We start from the raw sequence: 18,103 nt of genomic DNA, 5'->3' as shown, positions 1-18,103 counted from the left end.
TTAAGAAAGCCTAGAGTCGAGCGTAAGTTAACGAAGCCTCGATAAAGAGGCTTACGGCGTCTATATAGGGAGTAATATTCGATAAGGCAAGAGTAATATATAAGGCGATCGTTAGACTAGCTATATTATACGGGGCATAGATTTAGGAAATAGGAGGCGTAGGCAAGCCGATCCCGAAACGGATAGAGTAACCCCTAAACAGGATATAGGTAGGCAACCTACGTAGGATACTAGGCGTATATAAGACAACGTTAATAAGTACGGTAGAAATAGAGACGGGAACACTACTAATCGGCCAATATATCCGGGGAATAAGAATTCAATACGCGGTAAAGACGACAGATTACCTAGTATAAACCACGATCTAGGAGGTAAAGAATAAGATAGAAAGCCGCTACCGGAGAGGGGCCGGACATCGGATAAGCTAAAAAGAGGATGACCTTACTACCTTTACGGCCGTACAGACAAGCACCGAGTAGCTAGTACGAAAAGAGGAGGAGCGTAGGGCTCGCTAGGCCGGCGGGAGTAAGGCTAAGACCTAAAGCCTAGCGGAATAGATAGCAAGCTACCTATAGGAGTCGGACTAGAAAAGGAAGCCCCCTAAGACAATAGGCCCGATAGTACTCCGAGCCTTCTAGAGACATAACTACTAGCTACATAGGGACCTAATAAGGGCCGAAGTAAGTATAGCGATCCAAATCAGGTCCGAATATATTAGATTAAGGGCCTACCTATTTAGGAGACGCGTACTAGATATCTAAAGCCTAGCCTACTAGTATAGCTACCTATCGTAAAACTAAGAATATATACTACTACGATACCGTAGTAGGCGAGTAGTAGGGGAAATTAGAGGCACTAAGCGGAGAGGAGAGACTATTAGTCAATTATTAGGGACAAAGGTAATATTTACCGAATCTCTCGGTAGATATTATAGTAGGGATACGTCTAGTCGTTTAGCCTAGCTAGTAAGACGGAGGAGTAGATAGACAAGAGGCGGAAGCTAAGGGGGTTACAGATAGGGTAGTTATTAGGGCAGGCCTATAACACTAGCGTACCCCTAATAAGGAAAATCTAAGACGATAACTAGGGGGAAAAGATAGGCGGGAAGGAGGAGGGGTTTTTACTAATACGGTTTCCCCTCTATATATATAAAAACAAGATAGTATAGCTATATAGGCTAAAGGGCACTATAACAGCTTAATAAAATATCTATCTATCTATATACTTTCTATACGTTAGTTATATATATATAGGCGTATAGGTGTTACCCTTAGCTATTACTACGTATAGGTACTCCTCCTCTTATATATATATCTTATATCCGTGTTCGTTTTTGTGATTAGTATGTTCGTGTACTACTCCTTTAACGCGACTATATTAAGGAGCTAGACATTTCCCGAAGGCGGAGCTTCGATCTATAAGGCGGGTACGTTAGTTATAGCGTTAGGAGCTACCGGTGTCTCTCTATTAACGTTACTAACCTTCTACCTTCCGCGTAAGTTATAAAGGATATATATTAGGTCTCGGCTAGTATAATCTAGCTCGCGGTAACGGAAGTAGCGACCTTACTAGCGAAGTTTGTTACGTAGGGCCTCGTCGAGCTTAGGTAGGTTACCGTACTTACGGGGGATAATACGGACGGCTAGACCCTCGGGTTACTTATTATTACGTATAGGTATAACTATAAGGGTGTTATTCGTAGTAGCTATAGCGGTAGGTATACGGGTCTATCCTAGTAGAGGTAGCTAACCTTAGCCTCCTCGGTAATTACTAGCGTTATCCTTATCCTTATCGCTCCTACTATATATCTACTTAACCGTATTATAAGCTTCCTCTTTGTCCTTTACTATACGGTAGAACTCGCTAAAGGACCCTATAAGCTAGTAATCCTCTATCTTCTTTATCTAGAACTTGTTCAAGCTGACCTATAGCTCGTAGGTTATTAGTAGCTTTTCTACTTTAGCTAAGAGACGGCGATATTCGATAATATACTTTATAAAAGCCTAGTTCTTCTACTACCGTAACTAATATAGGTCGCGCCCGGCCTTAAGCTTCTTATTACGCGGATTAATACCGAAGTTATTATCGAGTTCGTCCTATATATCTTTAAGGGAAGCCTAGGCGTTAGACTCGACGGTAAGGATAATAATGTCCTTAGGCGTCTTACTAGTATATCGCTTAACGTAGTTAAAGATGTCTACGTACGGAGTCTAGGGGGTATAGCGTATAGCGCTAGAGTCTCTATAACTGTCCTTCTAGTCGTAGTAGGACATCTCGCCGCTATTGTCGAACACTTTAGGGTAAGAGAATCTTCTATTAGGTTTAGCGTTAAAGGTCGTACTATTATCGGTACGAGTACTAAGGTAGGACCTAGCTCTTATAGCTCTATTACGGTCACGGCGTTCGTTATAGTCTTAATCGCGATCGCGGTTACGGTCTCGGTCGTACGTAGCTCCTACTAAGGTATACGATCGGCGGGTACTAGCTACTAGGAAGTTATCTAGGCCTATAGTTATTTACTATATTTGTTGTCGTTAATACTCGAGTATATCTAAGTAGGAACGAGGACGCTCGTATAGAGACTTATCGAGACGAGCTTAGGTTTTAAGCTACTCGATTTCTATCTTAAGACGGTCTACTATATCTTCCGCTTGATATAACTAGGCAGAAGCGACTCTTTCGGGTACTAGGACGAGGACCATTCAATCGATAGCCCTTATCAAGACGAGCAATCTACTCAAGCAGTAGCGACCCGCCTGCGCTGGCGGCGGCGCAATTGTGATACAAAAAAAAACCCCAAAACCGAGGTCCCCTTCCCCTGAAGGCAGACCCTAGAATTGCGGAGTTGCGGAGGACAACTGCCCAATTAGGAAGCGCGACCCCGAACAACAGCGAAGGATGGCAACCAACGAGAGCCATAGCCTTGCGAACATTCTGCACCAAGAGTCAAACCGGGGAACAAACCAAGAAAAAACCCAGGACACAAGCCAAGGCCCACTATACAGAAAGCAGAGGCCAACGACAAACAACACAGCGTGGACGACCCTATATACGGAGGCGGAGAACTTACTAGGGGATGACGAACACCCAGCCCGGGCATATAAGAACACCATAGCACAGCTACTAGGAGCGCTAAAAGCGCTATCATACCAAATCCCGAAGACAATCCAACAAGTAACACAGAAGGCAGCCCAGAAACCAACTACATGGGCAACAGTAGCAGCAGGCAAGAATCAACCCCCTCCGAAGGAAAGTAAGGCGGTACGCCTATACATTACTGATCCGGCGGAGAAACAAGAAATCGCAGCCCTAACAAGCAAGGAGATTGTCGACAGAATCGGCCAAAAGGAGGTAGTTGGGGCGAGGGTAGAAGCAACAGGCGTAGTAAGACTCTTTACCGCACAAGAGTCTGATAGACGAAAGCTGGAGACCTATAAGGAGTGGACTACTAAAGTCGCGAAGTCGGCACGAGTCTCCCACCAACAGTATACCGTCATCGCCCACGGGGTCCCTAGGACATTCAAGGTCGAAGACCTTCCCCACCTCCAAGTACAGAACCAGAACACCTCCCCAGGAGTACGACTAACGAAGGCGGCATGGCTGCACAAGACAGTAGACCGAGAAAAGACGCATTCATCGCTTATTATTTGGGTAGAGACAGCGGAACAAGCTAACCAGATATTAGACAATGGGCTATTCTGGAACTGCGAGAGAATGGACACGGAGATCCATCAGAGCAGCCACAGGGTACTACAATGCTTCCAATGCCAACAGTACGGTCACATAGCCTCAAAATGCGGGGAGAAGACCCCAAGGTGTCCTCACTGCGCAGGCCCACACCAGGGAAGGGAATGCCCAAAAAAGGAGAGCAGGTGCGCATGCTGCGGCAGAAGGCACCCAGCGTATTCAAGCCAATGCCCGGCTAGAATAGCAGCACAAGAACGAGCGAGACAAGCAAGGATCTCTACACCAGCTAGGTACCCCCAACGACAACAGGAGGGACCTACCGTGTACAAGGGCTTCGAGCCGAGCAAAAGGAAGAGGGCAGAAGAGACGAACAAGGGAACCCAACCGCAAACGCATCCACCTCCCGGTCGGCCTCGACACCTTAACCGGGCAGCCAACGAACTAGGCCAAATGCGAATCTTTGGGGCGCCCCAGCGGCCCCAGGGCCAGCCGGACAGCGAGATACAGGCTCAGGAGACACAGCAGGTCAGCACGGAAATGGACCTCACGGATAACGAATGATACTATACGACGACATCACTATCGTACAGTACAACGTAAACAAAAGTAGGGACAAGGTCCAGCGCCACTTTCTACAAGAGCTAGACCCGCTACGGCACCACGTTATTGCGGTACAGGAACCATGGATCAACCCCTACGTAGGACTCCCAGCCACTTGTAATGACCGGAGATACCACACCGTAATCGCGGGCCAACGAGGCGTCAACCCGAGGACATGTATATACGTAAGCAAGACTATAGACCTTGAGTCGTGGAAGGTTATACTACCGCAGCAGGGCAACCTAGGAGACATAACATCAATCCAGATCGACACGACACAAGGCCCTATCCAGATCCATAACGTTTACAACCCGCCACCGCGGGGTCGGACGAGTAGGGAACTAGGAACCCTCGCCCACCTAGAGCGGACCCTAAGCCAAGACACGAAGCAAGTACTCCTCGGCGACTTCAACCTCCACCACCCACAGTGGGGACTCGAATTCACTCCCCCGCACGCATTTCTAGGGGGGAAGCTACTGGACATAACCGCACGCTACGGAATGGCCTTAGTAACACCAAAGGGAACAGAGACGTGGAAGGCCCGTACTAGTGCAAGCACGATCGACCTATGCTTTCTATCACGAGAACTTGAAGAGAGACTAGTCCAATGCCGACCGAACTACGCGCTAGAAGCCTCCTCAGACCATATCCCTATCCAAACGACGCTAGGGGTGAAGGCGATAGAGGAGCCAGCAAACGAACCACGCCGTAACTGGAAGAAGGCACGCTGGGACGACATAAGAGGCTTCCTAATAGCGAACCTACCACAGCATAGAGAACTCGAGACGACAGCTCAGCTAGATCAAGCAGCGGAACAGATTACCTCGGTCATATGGCAAGCAGCGGAACAATACACGCCGTTACTCCGGCCCTCAACGCAGCAGAAGGCCTTCTGGACCCCTGAATGCTCTACGAAGGTAAGGGAGGCTAGAAGGGCAAGGCGACAGTGGACGAAGGAGCACACCCAAGAGACGTGGGAGCAATACTGCCACGCGACACAAGAGAAGAAGGCACAGATAAGACGCGATAAGCTGCAGGACTGGAGAGCGACGATCGGGCTCGTTACAGAAAACCCGGAACAGATGTGGAGACTTGCTAAATGGGCACGACTACCTGAAGAGCAACAAGCCCCTCACTTCCCCCCAATCGTAGACCGCGAAGGGATTGCCCAGGCTACGCCCCGGGGCAAGGCAAAAGCGTTAGCCGACCATTTCTTTTCGACGCAAGTAGAGGCAGACCTTACGGACATCGACCCGAGCACATACCCGGAACCCCTGGACATGGATTGGGCGGTTAGCCCTAACACAGTAACAGGAGTCATAAGTAAGCTAAAGGGACGAAAAGCCCCAGGCCCAGACAGGATACCAAACGTACTGCTAAAAGAGTGTAGAGAAGAGATCGCGCCGAGCCTTGCAAACCTATTTACCGCGTGCCTACGGCTAGGGTATCACCCGAAGCCGTACAGAGAGTCTATGACAGTAGTGCTACGCAAGCCACAGAAGGAAGACTATACTCAGCCCAAGTCGTACAGACCAATAGCACTTCTAAATACGATAGGGAAGGTCCTAGAAAAGATAGTAGCCCAGAGACTTACGCAGCTTGCCGAGGACAACCACGTACTCCCAGCAACACAGATGGGGGGAAGAAGCCAGCGATCGACACTAACAGCAATGGAGCTAATTACGGAGCAAATCCAGACCCTCTGGCACTACGGCAGGAACCGAGCGGCGTCCTTACTATCCCTCGACATCGCAGGGGCCTTCGACAACGTCTCACACCAAAGGCTAATACATATCCTACAGCAGAAAGGCATCCCCCAGTGGGCAACGTCGTTCGTCTTCTCCTTTCTCCAGGAACGGACGACATACCTAGTCCTAGGAAGGTACACGTCCGACCCGGTGAAGGCAGAGACTGGAATACCTCAGGGATCTACTCTCTCCCCTATCCTGTTTCTAATATTTATGTCGGATCTAATCCCCCTACTCACCTCTCCGCAAACCTCAGCATCGGGGTTCGTAGACGATACAAACATCCTAGCCTGGTCAGACTCGACAGAAGAGAACTGTCGCCTCCTTGAAGATAGGCACAAGAAATGCGAGGAGTGGGCAAAGAAGCATGGTGCCCGGTTCGCCCCTGAAAAGTACCAACTTATACACTTCAGTAAAGCGAGAACACACCATAATATGAAGGCGGCGGTAAGAATCCAAGGCTACGAGACCAAGCCATCAGCGGAGCTACGAGTACTAGGGATCTGGCTCGACCCGAAGCTAAGCTGGAATGTACAGATTAAGAAAGCCCAGAGTCGAGCGCAAGTCAATGAAGCCTCGATAAAGAGGCTTACGGCATCTACATGGGGAGCAACATTCGACAAGGCAAGAGTAATGTATAAGGCGATCGTCAGACCAGCTATGTTGTACGGGGCACAGATTTGGGGAACAGGAGGCGCAGGCAAGCCGATCCCGAAACGGATAGAGCAACCCCTAAACAGGACACAGGCAGGCAACCTACGTAGGGTACTAGGCGCATACAAGACAACGTCAACAAGCACGGTAGAAATGGAGACAGGAATACCACCAATCGGCCAGTACATCCGGGGAATGAGAATTCAATACGCGGCAAAGACGACAGGTTACCTAGCACAAACCACGATCCAGGAGGCAAAGAATAAGATAGAAAGCCGCTACCGGAGAGGGGCAGGATATAGGACAAGCCAAAAAGAGGATGACCTTACGACCTTTACGGCCGTACAGACAAGCACCGAATGGCTAGCACGAAAGGAGGAGGAGCGTAGGACTCGCCAGGCCGGCGGGAGCAAGGCTAAGACCCAAAACCTAGCGGAACAGATAGCGAGCTGCCTATGGGAGCAGGACTGGAAAAGGAAGCCCCCTAAGACAACAGGCCCGATAGCGCTCCGAGCCTTCCAGAGACACAATTACCAGCTATATAGGGACCTGACAAGGGCCGAAGCAAGCATAGCGATCCAAATCAGGTCCGAACACATTGGATTAAGGGCCTACCTGTTCAGAAGACGCGCACTAGACATCTATAGCCCAGCCTGCCAGTGTGGCTACCCATCGCAAAACCCAGAACATATGCTACTACGATGCCCGCAGTGGGCGAGAGGCAGGGGAAATTGGAGGCACCAAGCGGGAAGGAGAGACTACAAGTCAATTATTAGGGACAAAGGCAACATTCGCCGAATCTCTCGGTGGATACTACAGCAGGGATACCTCCAGCAGTTTAGCCTCGCGAGCGAGACGGAGGAGTGGATAGACAAGAGGCGGAAGCGAGGGGGGTTGCAGATAGGGTAGTCATCAGGGCAGGCCCATGACACTAGCGTACCCCTAACAAGGGAAATTTAAGACGACAACGAGGAGGAAAAGACAGGCGGGAAGGAGGAGGGGTTTTCACCAACACGGTTTCCCCTCTATATATACAAAAACAAGATAGCATAGCTGCATAGGCCAAAGGGCACTACAACAGCTTAATGAAATATCTATCTATCTATCTATATCTTCCGCTTTATTTAGACTCGTATTTGTCTAAGTAATACGGGCTAATAGCTCTACGGTAATCTTGTCGTAATTATCCTAATATATATACTTAGGATTGTTTAGAGCGTCCTTAAGCTCTTTAATACGGTACTAAGCTTTTGTTAATTCTGATTAGAATAGCTTAGCGTCTACGTCTCGCTAGTCCCGCTCTTCTACGTACTCGTTACGATCCTACTAAAGTATATTATAGTCTTCTCGGATAGCGTTATAGTCTTTCTATACTTATATTGTCTTATTTTAAGCCTAGCTATACTCTTACTATACGAGCTTAGCTTCCTCCTTAGTATCTTCCGCTTCTTCGAGGGCTTAATCCCTCCCTATTTGTACTTCGTTATGTTTATCTCGATAATATCGGTAGACTAGTTTTAGTTAAGCGTAGTTATTAACTGTCGATTTGACCTTAAGATAGATAGCGTTAGGTCGTAGGTTAACGGCGTACTAGAAGGCTATCGCGTCTACTATTCGATAGTTATCGGAGTCGTATTTAAAATCGCTAGCGTCGCGGTCGATATCGTCGATTCGAGGAGGTTCTACTAGGTTAATAAACTAGCTAAAGTCGATGCCCTTACTATCGTCTTTATATCTAGATAGGTTAGTATCTTTCTACCGACTCGCCGGCTATTTACCCTATTATATTAAAGACTCGGCTTTTATAGGAGGGAGAGGGGTACGTAGAAGAGACGGAGGAAAGGGTTTCTAGGTATTACCGCGTAGAGTCTCTTAATTCTCTACGGGTTATAAAGTCGGTGTCTAGGAAGTCTATATCTAGGTTCTCGGGTCGTTAGGATTCTTTAGCTACTTAGCTATTAGGCGTAGTTCTAATCTAGGGCGTATACTAGTCCGGTTACTAGTCCTCGAGGATAGGCGAGAGCGTTTGTCGTCGGCTATACTAGCGTAGTAGTTCGCGACTCGGTCGCGTCGTACTTACGACTTAGTCGCTTAGTACCGGTGTCGTACTTACGTAGAGTTTAGCTCTCTACTTTTAAAGGCGTAACTAACTATTATAGGCGAGGGGCTATAGTCTAGTCGGGTAAAGACATATATAGTTACGCGAGCTATCTAAGAGGTCTAAGGGAAGGCGAATAAATAAAGGAATCGGAAGGGCGCTAGTAGCCGCTAGCGGCCGCTAGCGCGCGGAGTTACGGCCGATAACGTCAATATGTCGCGGGGTAGTACGTGAAGTGAGTAAAAGGGCTGTCTCGTAACAGTCTCGATATTATACCTTCGAGAGCCGTACGACAAGAAGCGTAATCTCGAGTAATATTAAAGAGCTAGCCTAATTAAGGTAATTAAGCGAGAAAGATATTATAACTTAAGAGTAGTAATATTAAGACACGATATTACGAGACGATATTAATATAGATTGAACACACCTTAATATCGTCACGATATTGAGATTAAGACACTATATTGAGCTACGATATCGACGATTGAACGGGACCTAGGTCTTGTAGGGGTTGCAGCGGCAGCCGTAGCTGTAAGCGACAAAGTGCTATGAGCATCTCGCCGGCAGTCTCGAAAAATGAGCCTTTATAGTGTATCGAGCGGTGCATTTGTAGCCACGTTTCCAAAGCTTTGAAGATGCTGGCATGCTTTCCTCGTCTCGTCTCGGTCGCCACTTCGTTGGGATGTACTTCATCCAGGCTCATGCAAGCTCCTTTTTCCAATAGCTCAATATCCTCAAGTTGGCGAAGCACATCTGCGTTGATGGCAAGCAAGACCAAGAAGCTTGTCCAGGGGGCTTGTAATTCTCATCGGTGGGAAGGCATAACTCTCGAAGAGGAAGAGCGCTACGACCATCATGAATGTTCTGCTTGGTGGAACAACGGCTCGTCCGAGCAGCGCTCTCCAATGTTTGGCGGAAGATATCGACCAGTACTCTTCATCACAAAGACAATCCCACTCTCGTTTTTCCATCAAAGCCATGACGGGTGACATGTTCATAAGGATCGCATATTGACAGTCGAGCTGGTAGATTATCCACTGCAGCCGCGTTTGGCTTTCCAGGTGGACCCATTGATGCCAGCTGGTCGTGCGATCTTCCGTCCAAGCGTGACTGCGAGGGGCATCGTACGCGGTGTGGGTCACTAAGCGCCTCAACCATGTGACAACACTGCCACGCATTGCTTCTGCCAGCTCATAGGCGCGCTTGTTGCGGCACCATAAACCGGCGTAGCAGATCAACGTCGCCGCATAGACAGTATTCCGTGATCTCAGCAATGCATTGTCACATTCAATGCACAGTTGTAGACGACACCTGGCCCAGTCTTGTAATACGATTGCAAAGCACCGTGCATTCTTGCGATGACTGTATGTCGCTCCAGTCGCGATCATAATTGCCAGGAGGTAATCGGGAAGCTCGTTGATCGCCAATGTAGGCAGATGTAGCACCGAGGCTTGGGGCAGAGACTTGTCAGCAAACCTCGACACGAATGCATTGACGACTTCTCGGCGCGGCAGTCTTCGCAATGGCGCAAGGAGAACAGAGCCAGCGAATTGCGAAGCTGATCGGCCACAGCCCAGCATCCTTTAGCTTTGTGAGAAAGGTGTTGACGTTGCTCGTAGGTTCCCCGACACGCTCACAGGCACGAGTGAACTGTTCTACCAGCTCCGTGATCTCAAGGGTGTACTGCTGGCGGACCACTGCGATTTGCGCAGTCACTGAACTGATCAGGCCTGGCGGCAGATGTTCCAGCACTCCTTCAGGTATATTCCCGAACTGGATCAAAGCAAGGTTGTCGACTAAGTCTGTGCTGAATTCCCTGAAGAACTTGACACTGTCCAGCAAACAAGCTGCCGCCACGAGTGTGAGAGTATGTGTGTTGCAGTAGCTGTCAGACTCGTGTCGTGTCAGAAGAGCCTCTGCCTGCAGGTAGATCGTCTTGGTCGCATCGTATTTATCTGCAGTGATGGCAAGTTCCAAAATATGCTGCAGGGGGTCGTGTTCGCCGCTTGCTCGCTCTCCGGCAGGATCTCGACAGTGAAGCAGGCAGCATAGAGCTACCAATGCAGACGGCTTCTCCTTGATGGTGACTTCGCGCGGTCCAGGCTCTCCGGTGAGCTGGCCCTCGGCATACTTCTTGCTGAACAGTGCTTTGAAGAAGGTGGGGGTGTTTGCTAGAATGCAGGACGAGACTCGAATCTTCGACACCGGATGGAAGCCGTTGTCTGCCACAAGGATGATGTCGCCGAAGTCGCAAACGCTTTCTTCCGTCGGCTCGAAAAGAGAGATGAGACTCGGTAAGCTCTCTTCGTCGTTCTTTTCCGCAGTGATGGTTGTGTCTGCCATGCTTGAGGTGTGTATCGCTGGCGGTTGTAGTCTGTCACGATGTTGAGGTTTGTTCTTGCTGTACTTATGGTTTGAAGGGGCAATTGCTGGGAAATTGGCATAGAAGGAGAAGAGTAAGCTGTAGTGAGTTTCAAGTTGAAGTTTGGGCTGCAAGAATAAGGAGCACATGAAAGAAGAAAGAAATTCATGGTGTCTCAGAGAACGAGCGCCGTGCACGTGCGTCTCACGCGTCGAAGCGGCCGAGCCCCATGGGCACAGCTCATTCACTCTCGTCTCGTCCACTAGACTTGCTTAGTACCCTCTTCACTACCCTCTGCCTTTCGATCCCTGGCATGACCTGAAACGTCAGGCATTTTGTGTTACCCCAGCGTACTCGATCTCGACGTGTCCTGCTTCTTGGCCATCTTGATACGCACTTACACACAGCCCGTACTGCGAAAGCTACCGTCGAGACCAGCGCAGGTGCCTCGTCGACTCGATCTCACTGGACCCCTGTTGCGCACCACGTCCTCTGGCGGCAGGTGCAGCAGAACCTGCTCCAGCAGCTCCATCGTTCCGAAGACAGCAAGGGCTGCATTGTTTGATGACATGCTGACAGTCGCGCGACGTGATAAGGAGCGTTGTCGCGGTCGATGGACGGTGGACGGTGGACGGTGGATTTTATCTGGGTGGCCGCTGAGTGTTCGATGCTGTGAGTCGGTGGTCGTTGTATGCAATGTCAGGTGTTGTCGCAGTTGGCTGTGAGATAGAGAAGCCACGCGGGCTTGAAGGATCGAATTCGTTTCAGATGCTACAAAAGTGCGCGTGCTTATACATGCGCGCAAGCGCTCGAGACGCCTTCACATCCAACGGAGTCTTCATTTATACATTGTTGAAATTGCACACTAAGCTTGCCCGCCAGCAGCCTCGCTCACTGTCCCACTCTCATTAACATTTTGCACGGGCGTTGCTGCACCACTTGATGCGCTGTCCGCCTTCGCCTCCTCACTCTTCTTCGCCGCAGACCGCTGCCACTCCGGGATCGCAGCCTTTCCACCGATCAATCTACTATACGGAGTGCCAGCACTTTGGCGATTCGGCATCGAGTTTGCTCGCTCGCTTGTCGATGCGGAGCCATTGACGCCATTAGTCTCGCCGTTGGTGGGCGGCTGAACAGCTGGTGCTTGGCTCGCAGGTTGTGGAGTGGGTACAGCAGCTGACTGTGCAGGCGTGCCGTTTACTGGGCCAGTGATACCGGGTGCACCAGTGATTGGCGATGAAGCCTGGCTTTGGCTGCTGAAGCTGGGTGTGGCTCTTCCAGGCGCTGCACCTCCACCTTGCATTCTGTTACTGACCAGAGTCTTCAGCGACTTCATCTCCGTGTTCAGCTCCTTGAGCCTGAGCTCGGTCTGCTCCTTCTCCTTCTCGATCGCTCGTGGGATCTGGTCCCTGATCTCGCCAATCTCCCTCGCCATCCTCTTCGCCTCTTGTTCGCGATCTTCGTTGGCCTGCTTCATCCTGGTGACGACACCCTCGACCTCTGCTAATGCAGCATCTAGTCGTTCCTTTCGTTGTGCTTCCGCATCCTTGAGCTCTTGCGTATCGGTCGCTAGTTGGTCCAGCAATGCGAACGCTTTGTCAAAGCTCGCGTCTACGCCTGCCTTGTCCTGCTCCAGTTGTGGCGGCGTCGGCGGTGCGATCAGAGGATATATGTATCGTTTCGCGGTCCAGTACAAGCCGTACCCCACACCACCCATGACGGTTGCCGCAATGAAGTAATCTCGCCAGTCCCGCCGAGGAGCTTCGGGAGGAGGCTGCTGCCAGTTTTGAGGGTAGCCATATTGGTTGTTTGGAGAGTTATTGTATTGCGGAGGAGGTTGTCGGTTCTGGATATTCGGCGGTTGTGAGTTGTATGATGCAGAGCCTTGACCCACTCTGGCGAGGGATGCGTCTATCTCATCTTGAGTCAGGTTCTTCGACTTGAGGAAGGCGATACGCTGCTCGAGCGGTGCAGCGGCGACGGAGGGGTCCTGGAGGACTAATGCAGCATGTTAGATACGATCCGAACGAAGCACGTGTGAGTTCATCGTACAGGACACAGCGCCCTCGATCAGGTCCTCGCGGACCATCTTGCCTGAGGTATCGCAATGCTGGTAAGGCTGCGCAACGATCCCGATGCAGAACTTTCAGATGGAATGTACGCAACAACGACAAGAAGTGAAAGTGAGGACAAGACCGAGAAGGTCGATGCAGATCGCAGGGCATGTGTCGAGATGCTAGCTCGTGGCTGGCACCTCGGCTCGCTCGGCTGCCCTTTCCGAAATCGCGAAAAGCACGCTAGCTCCTCTTGGGAAGTCTGTTTGTTTGTTCGGCAGGCGCGACTTGGAGAACATCCCACCTGCCTTCCACCAGATTGTACGAACGAACAGCCGCGCACGATTTGAAGACATCTCGCGACTGCGCTTGGAGCCATGTCAGCTCCGCGACGACAGACAATGACACAGGACACTGGCCTGTTCTCCGTGAAGCGCCAGCGAGAGGTGAGTCGCCGGTGTTTACATAAGGCCTTACCAACCATTGCATACTGATCGCACCGTCGCAGACGCTCGGCGCCGTCTCTCACAATGCCTCCGCGATCCCTACGCCGGCGTCTGCCATGAAACGATCGAACTCGACCTCGAACTTTGGACCGGCGCCGCACACCACGAACCATGCGCGCTCGACATCAGGATCGCGTATGTCGCTCGCGCCAGGGCGACCAGCGCAGCCAATGTTCCATCGATCATCATCAGGCGACAATTTGGCAGGAATGGGATTCTCGACGGTGCAGCGGCCCAGTACGCAGAACTTCTTCGCGAGCACGGGAGGGAGGAAAAGCTTTGCGCCGGTGACGAGTACACCCGCAAACCCGCTGCAATTCGAACAGAGCACACAGCGAAGGAGTAGCGTATACAGCGCGAGACCATCAGCTGGACTTGGTCCTGCAGGACATCAGTCTTTCTTTGCCACAGCACCTCCCACGAACGGGCTGCCTACAGACCCACGACGGCTGAAGGATCCCGGAACGAGGCAGGGCATGGGACAGGAGCTTATGGAGTTTCTGACCCAGCGTAACTTCGAGATGGACGCCAAGCACAGTCTGACACACAAGACGATGACTTCGCCGACGCAGAAGGATTTCAACTTGATGTTTCAGTTCTTGTACCACCAGATCGACCCCTCTTATCGTTTCCAGAAGAATATCGATGCTGAAGTGCCGCCTTTGTTAAAGCAGATGCGGTACCCATTTGAGAAGAACATTTCCAAAAGTCAACTTGCGGCGGTGGGAGGACAGAATTGGAGCACATTCTTGGGCTTGCTGCACTGGATGATGCAGCTTGCCAAGATGATGGAGCAGTACAGCACGGGAGTCTACGATGATGCATGTGCGGAAGCTGGATTCGACATTAGCGCAGACCGGATCACCTTTCACTTCTTGTCAGACGCGTACAAAGAGTGGCTATCGATCGAGGACGATGACGATGAGGAGGAAGAAGCGAAAAGGAGGATACAGCCGCATATCGATGCCATGGCGGCCAAGTTTGAGGAGTCGAACGCCGCAAATCTAGAGCAGGTCAAGCAGCTGGAAGCCGAGAGCAAGGCCTTACAAGAGCAAATCGAGGAGCTCGGGAAGAGTGCTCCAAGATTGCAGAAACTGGACGAGACCATCAAAATATTGGAAGAAGATCGACAGAAGTTTGAGAACTACAACGCCAGTATGGACGCCAAGGTCGAAAAGTACACCCACCGAGCGGACCTTCTCCAGCAGGAGATCGAAAGATGCGAGCAGGAGATGGCTGAAGCTGAAGCGGACCGACAGGAGTTGCAGCGCAAGGTTGACGAGCAAGGCCTCAGTGTGCAGGACATCGATCGCATGAACACCGAGCGCGAACGACTGCAGAAGGGTGTTGAGAGCACGCAGATCCGACTTGAGCAGGCAAAGGAAAGGACGAGCAAGAAAGAGAGCGAGACTGGTGCGAAGTTGGATGAGCTCGAAACAGCTGTGCAAAAGTACAATTCTTTGGGCTACCAAATTGGCATCATACCTTCATCAGCACAGAATGCGAACGGCCACGACTACGAGCTGAAGTTGAACGTCAACTCCGGGCCCGACTTCACACAGTCGCAGATGGGCGTATCGAATCCCCATTCGCTCTCCAGCTCCGACAGACTCCTCGCGGATGCCAACAATGGCTACCAACCACAACATCTTCTCCCACATGCAGACCTCAAGACTACCAAGAAGCAGCTCCAAGGCCTTAGAAAGGACATCTCCGACCGACGAAATGCTGCACTCGAAGACGACATGGCCAAGGTTGACATGCTTGACAAGACACGTGAAGCTCTCGAAGACAAGCACTCCGAGCTCGAGACGTTACGCCACCGTGTCGAGACTGCCCAAGAGGAGTTCGAGAAGATGCGTGAGATCTCATCGGCACAGGGCATGGCTAGTGAGGCGCAAATCGAGAAGATGGAGAAGGAGCTTAACAAGATGCGCGCGACTCTTGGCGAGAGTGTGCAGCTTATGGAGCAGAGGGAGATGACGACGAATCTCGAGTAAGTTGCAACCACCGCCGCGCTGACGAGAACAGTAGCTAACGCGGGACACAGATACGAGCAACTGACCCTCCGTTCCGGCGAGCTTCGTGAAGAACTCCACACCGAGCTGGAGAAGATTATTCAATACATCATCAACTTCAAGCTGCACATTCAGGGCAGCCTCGAGAACTACGAGGAGTTCGTCGCTGCTGAGTGTGAACGTGAGTGGCAAGAACAAGAGGCTGCTGATGGGCAGATGGATGTGGAGCTTGGTGCCGAAGACTTGGTCGACGCCATGGGGGAGTAAGACTGAATCTTGGAGATGGAGCCTTGTTGATGTTATGATTGATGACTTGGGTTTGGGCGTCCAGGTCGTTGTTGGTTCGAGAGATACCTTTGTGCGCGGTTGGTAGTTTCGTACTTATCCGGCTTATTGAGCAGATACAGCTTCTATCAAGAACTTCGATTCGGGAGTGAGTCAGTCTGTTTCAGCATCACAAAAGAGACCCGCTCCCGATGCATATGACGGCAACTGACAGTGTAAGACTGTCGCGGTACGAGCCTCTCTACAATCTACCTCTACACCACCCCAAACTCTATAAGACTATTCGCACTCGCAAGAAGCGCCTCATCAACAGATCTCGGCTGCCAGCCCAACTCACTCCTCGCCTTCACAAACGAGCCCGCCAACTCTTTGCCCAAGTCAGGCAGACAAACGCCAACCACCGGGTCAAAGTATCCAGCAGCCCGCATAACAAAATTTGGCAGAGTCCTCGTGGGAAGCTTTGAAGTCTTCTCAGCTGGCAGATTCTTCCTCAGAATATCCGCCGCTCTGACCATGCTGACGAATTCACATACGCAGTTACTGGCTGGTTCGATTTCGTCTGCACGGCCGGAGATGGCGAGGTACTTTTGGGCGTGGGTTTTGGGGCTCTCCATTACTTTGATATGGAGATCTGCGACGTCTCGGACGTCGACCATGGCTGTGCCGTATTGAGGGACGCCGGGCATGCCGCCCAGGAGGATGCCAATGAGCTTGAGACTGGAGGCATACTCCTTACTCAGCGTGGGACCGTAGATAGCACCGGGACATATCACCGCAATCTCTAGACCTTGTCCCTCCGGACTCTTGATAAAGTCCCAAACAGCCTGCTCCTGCAGCGTCTTCGCCTTGGGGTATATATGCAACTGCTCCTTCTTCTCCGTCAAATCCGTCCAGTCTTCCTCCGTGAAAGGTTCCGACTTGCCCCGTTTGCCGTGGCCATGCGCTATGGACGCTATCGAGCTCGTAAAGACGACTTTGGGGACTCCTGCTGCTTTCGCGGCGCGGAGGACTCGGAGGGTGCCTTCCCGCATCGGGACGAGGAGGTCGTCGACTTGCTTCTCTTTCCCGGTTGCGATCATGCCCGCCGTGTGTAGAACGTATTCGGCGCCGGAGCATGCTTTCGTCCAGGCTTCGTTGGAGTCGGTGACGAGGTCGAGGGTTCGGATCTCGAGCTTTGCGATTTGGTCTTGAGTAGCACCGCCACAGCTGAGTTTGGCTCTGGTTTCTTCGATACGTGAGGTGGATCGGACGGTCGTGCGGACGGTGTAGCCTTTCGACAAGAGCTGCAGGATCAAGTGACTGCCCAAGAAACCTGAGCCGCCTGTCACTAGGACGAGGTCACTTTGGGATGAGGCCATGGGGGGTGTGGCGGGTCTTGCGACGAAGACTGGGAGGTTGGACTACGGAGACCAAGCCATGACAATGCCAGGATCCGGGCGATTACGGCCCTTCTGCGAACACAAGACGAAGTCCCATGGACGAAGTGGGAGAAGAGAGAAGACTTGAGGCACAAACTCGGACATGGTATCAGAACTCATTGCAATGGATATCTACAACACTCCAGCCTCTCCAAACATCAGAATGGCACGGGAGGCACAGCACTAGCACACGATTGCTTCCACCAGACCCAGTCGACCACGCCCTTGACTTCTCCTTCGACCCTCTGCCTCCGCCATTCATACACTGCGACCTGTTCCCGGGCCTTGCTGATCTGACCGCCCTGCTTGTGGTACGCCAGGCTCAGGAAGACGGAAGCATACCCACGCTTCTCGTCATAGGTCACAGAGGTGCCGAGGACGTCGCCGATCAGTGGCTCCGTGCGAAAGAAATGTCTGAGAAAATCGATGGTTTCTGTTGCATTCATTGTTACAACGCGTCCGCGCGGCATTGAGTGCTCGCAGGTATAGTCCTTGCTGGCACATCGGTGGAATGGTGTCGATATGTCCTGGAGGTTGTGGCATTGCACGATTTCGAGTGAGCGCTTTTCAAGCCATCCTCGCTGTGGGCGTCGTTCCTGCGCTCACGGCGACTTTGCGCTCTTCTTGGGCATCGCACGGTGAGTCGACCTGGCAAGCGTTTTTGCATGCGGGC

The 18,103-nt window shown here is 51.3% G+C and overlaps 5 protein-coding genes across 5 annotated transcripts; 1 reads left to right on the top strand and 4 right to left on the bottom strand.

Moving 5' to 3' along the window:
- Positions 1–10,254: 10,254 nt before the first annotated feature.
- Positions 10,255–11,130, bottom strand: CLAFUR5_10161 (uncharacterized protein; the record flags this gene model as incomplete). The annotated part of the gene is made up of 1 exon (XM_047909309.1): positions 10,255–11,130. One exon carries the CDS (start codon positions 11,128–11,130, stop codon positions 10,255–10,257), a length of 876 nt encoding a protein of 291 aa, XP_047764364.1.
- Positions 11,131–12,014: 884 nt separating this feature from the next.
- Positions 12,015–13,238, bottom strand: CLAFUR5_10160 (Peroxisomal membrane protein PER10; the record flags this gene model as incomplete). Its single annotated transcript, XM_047909308.1, has 2 exons — positions 12,015–13,147; positions 13,202–13,238. The coding sequence occupies 2 exons, from the start codon at positions 13,236–13,238 to the stop codon at positions 12,015–12,017; spliced, it is 1,170 nt and encodes a 389-aa protein (XP_047764363.1).
- A 342-nt stretch (positions 13,239–13,580) lies between these two features.
- CLAFUR5_10159 (putative kinetochore protein ndc80) lies at positions 13,581–15,994 on the top strand (the record flags this gene model as incomplete). The annotated part of the gene is made up of 3 exons (XM_047909307.1): positions 13,581–13,649; positions 13,712–15,705; positions 15,760–15,994. 3 exons carry the CDS (start codon positions 13,581–13,583, stop codon positions 15,992–15,994), a joined length of 2,298 nt encoding a protein of 765 aa, XP_047764799.1.
- Positions 15,995–16,266: 272 nt separating this feature from the next.
- CLAFUR5_10158 (Phenylacetaldehyde reductase) lies at positions 16,267–17,370 on the bottom strand (the record flags this gene model as incomplete). The annotated part of the gene is made up of 1 exon (XM_047909306.1): positions 16,267–17,370. The coding sequence occupies one exon, from the start codon at positions 17,368–17,370 to the stop codon at positions 16,267–16,269; it is 1,104 nt and encodes a 367-aa protein (XP_047764800.1).
- Positions 17,371–17,588: 218 nt separating this feature from the next.
- Positions 17,589–17,876, bottom strand: CLAFUR5_10157 (uncharacterized protein; the record flags this gene model as incomplete). Its single annotated transcript, XM_047909305.1, has 1 exon — positions 17,589–17,876. The coding sequence occupies one exon, from the start codon at positions 17,874–17,876 to the stop codon at positions 17,589–17,591; it is 288 nt and encodes a 95-aa protein (XP_047764805.1).
- Between the last annotated feature and the right edge of the window lie 227 nt (positions 17,877–18,103).

The sequence above is a fragment of the Fulvia fulva genome, chromosome 7, assembly GCF_020509005.1.
Source record: "Fulvia fulva chromosome 7, complete sequence".
NCBI lineage: Eukaryota > Fungi > Ascomycota > Dothideomycetes > Mycosphaerellales > Mycosphaerellaceae > Fulvia > Fulvia fulva.
The sequence above is the reverse complement of the archived record's forward strand: the minus strand, read 5'-3'. Positions and strand labels throughout refer to the sequence as shown.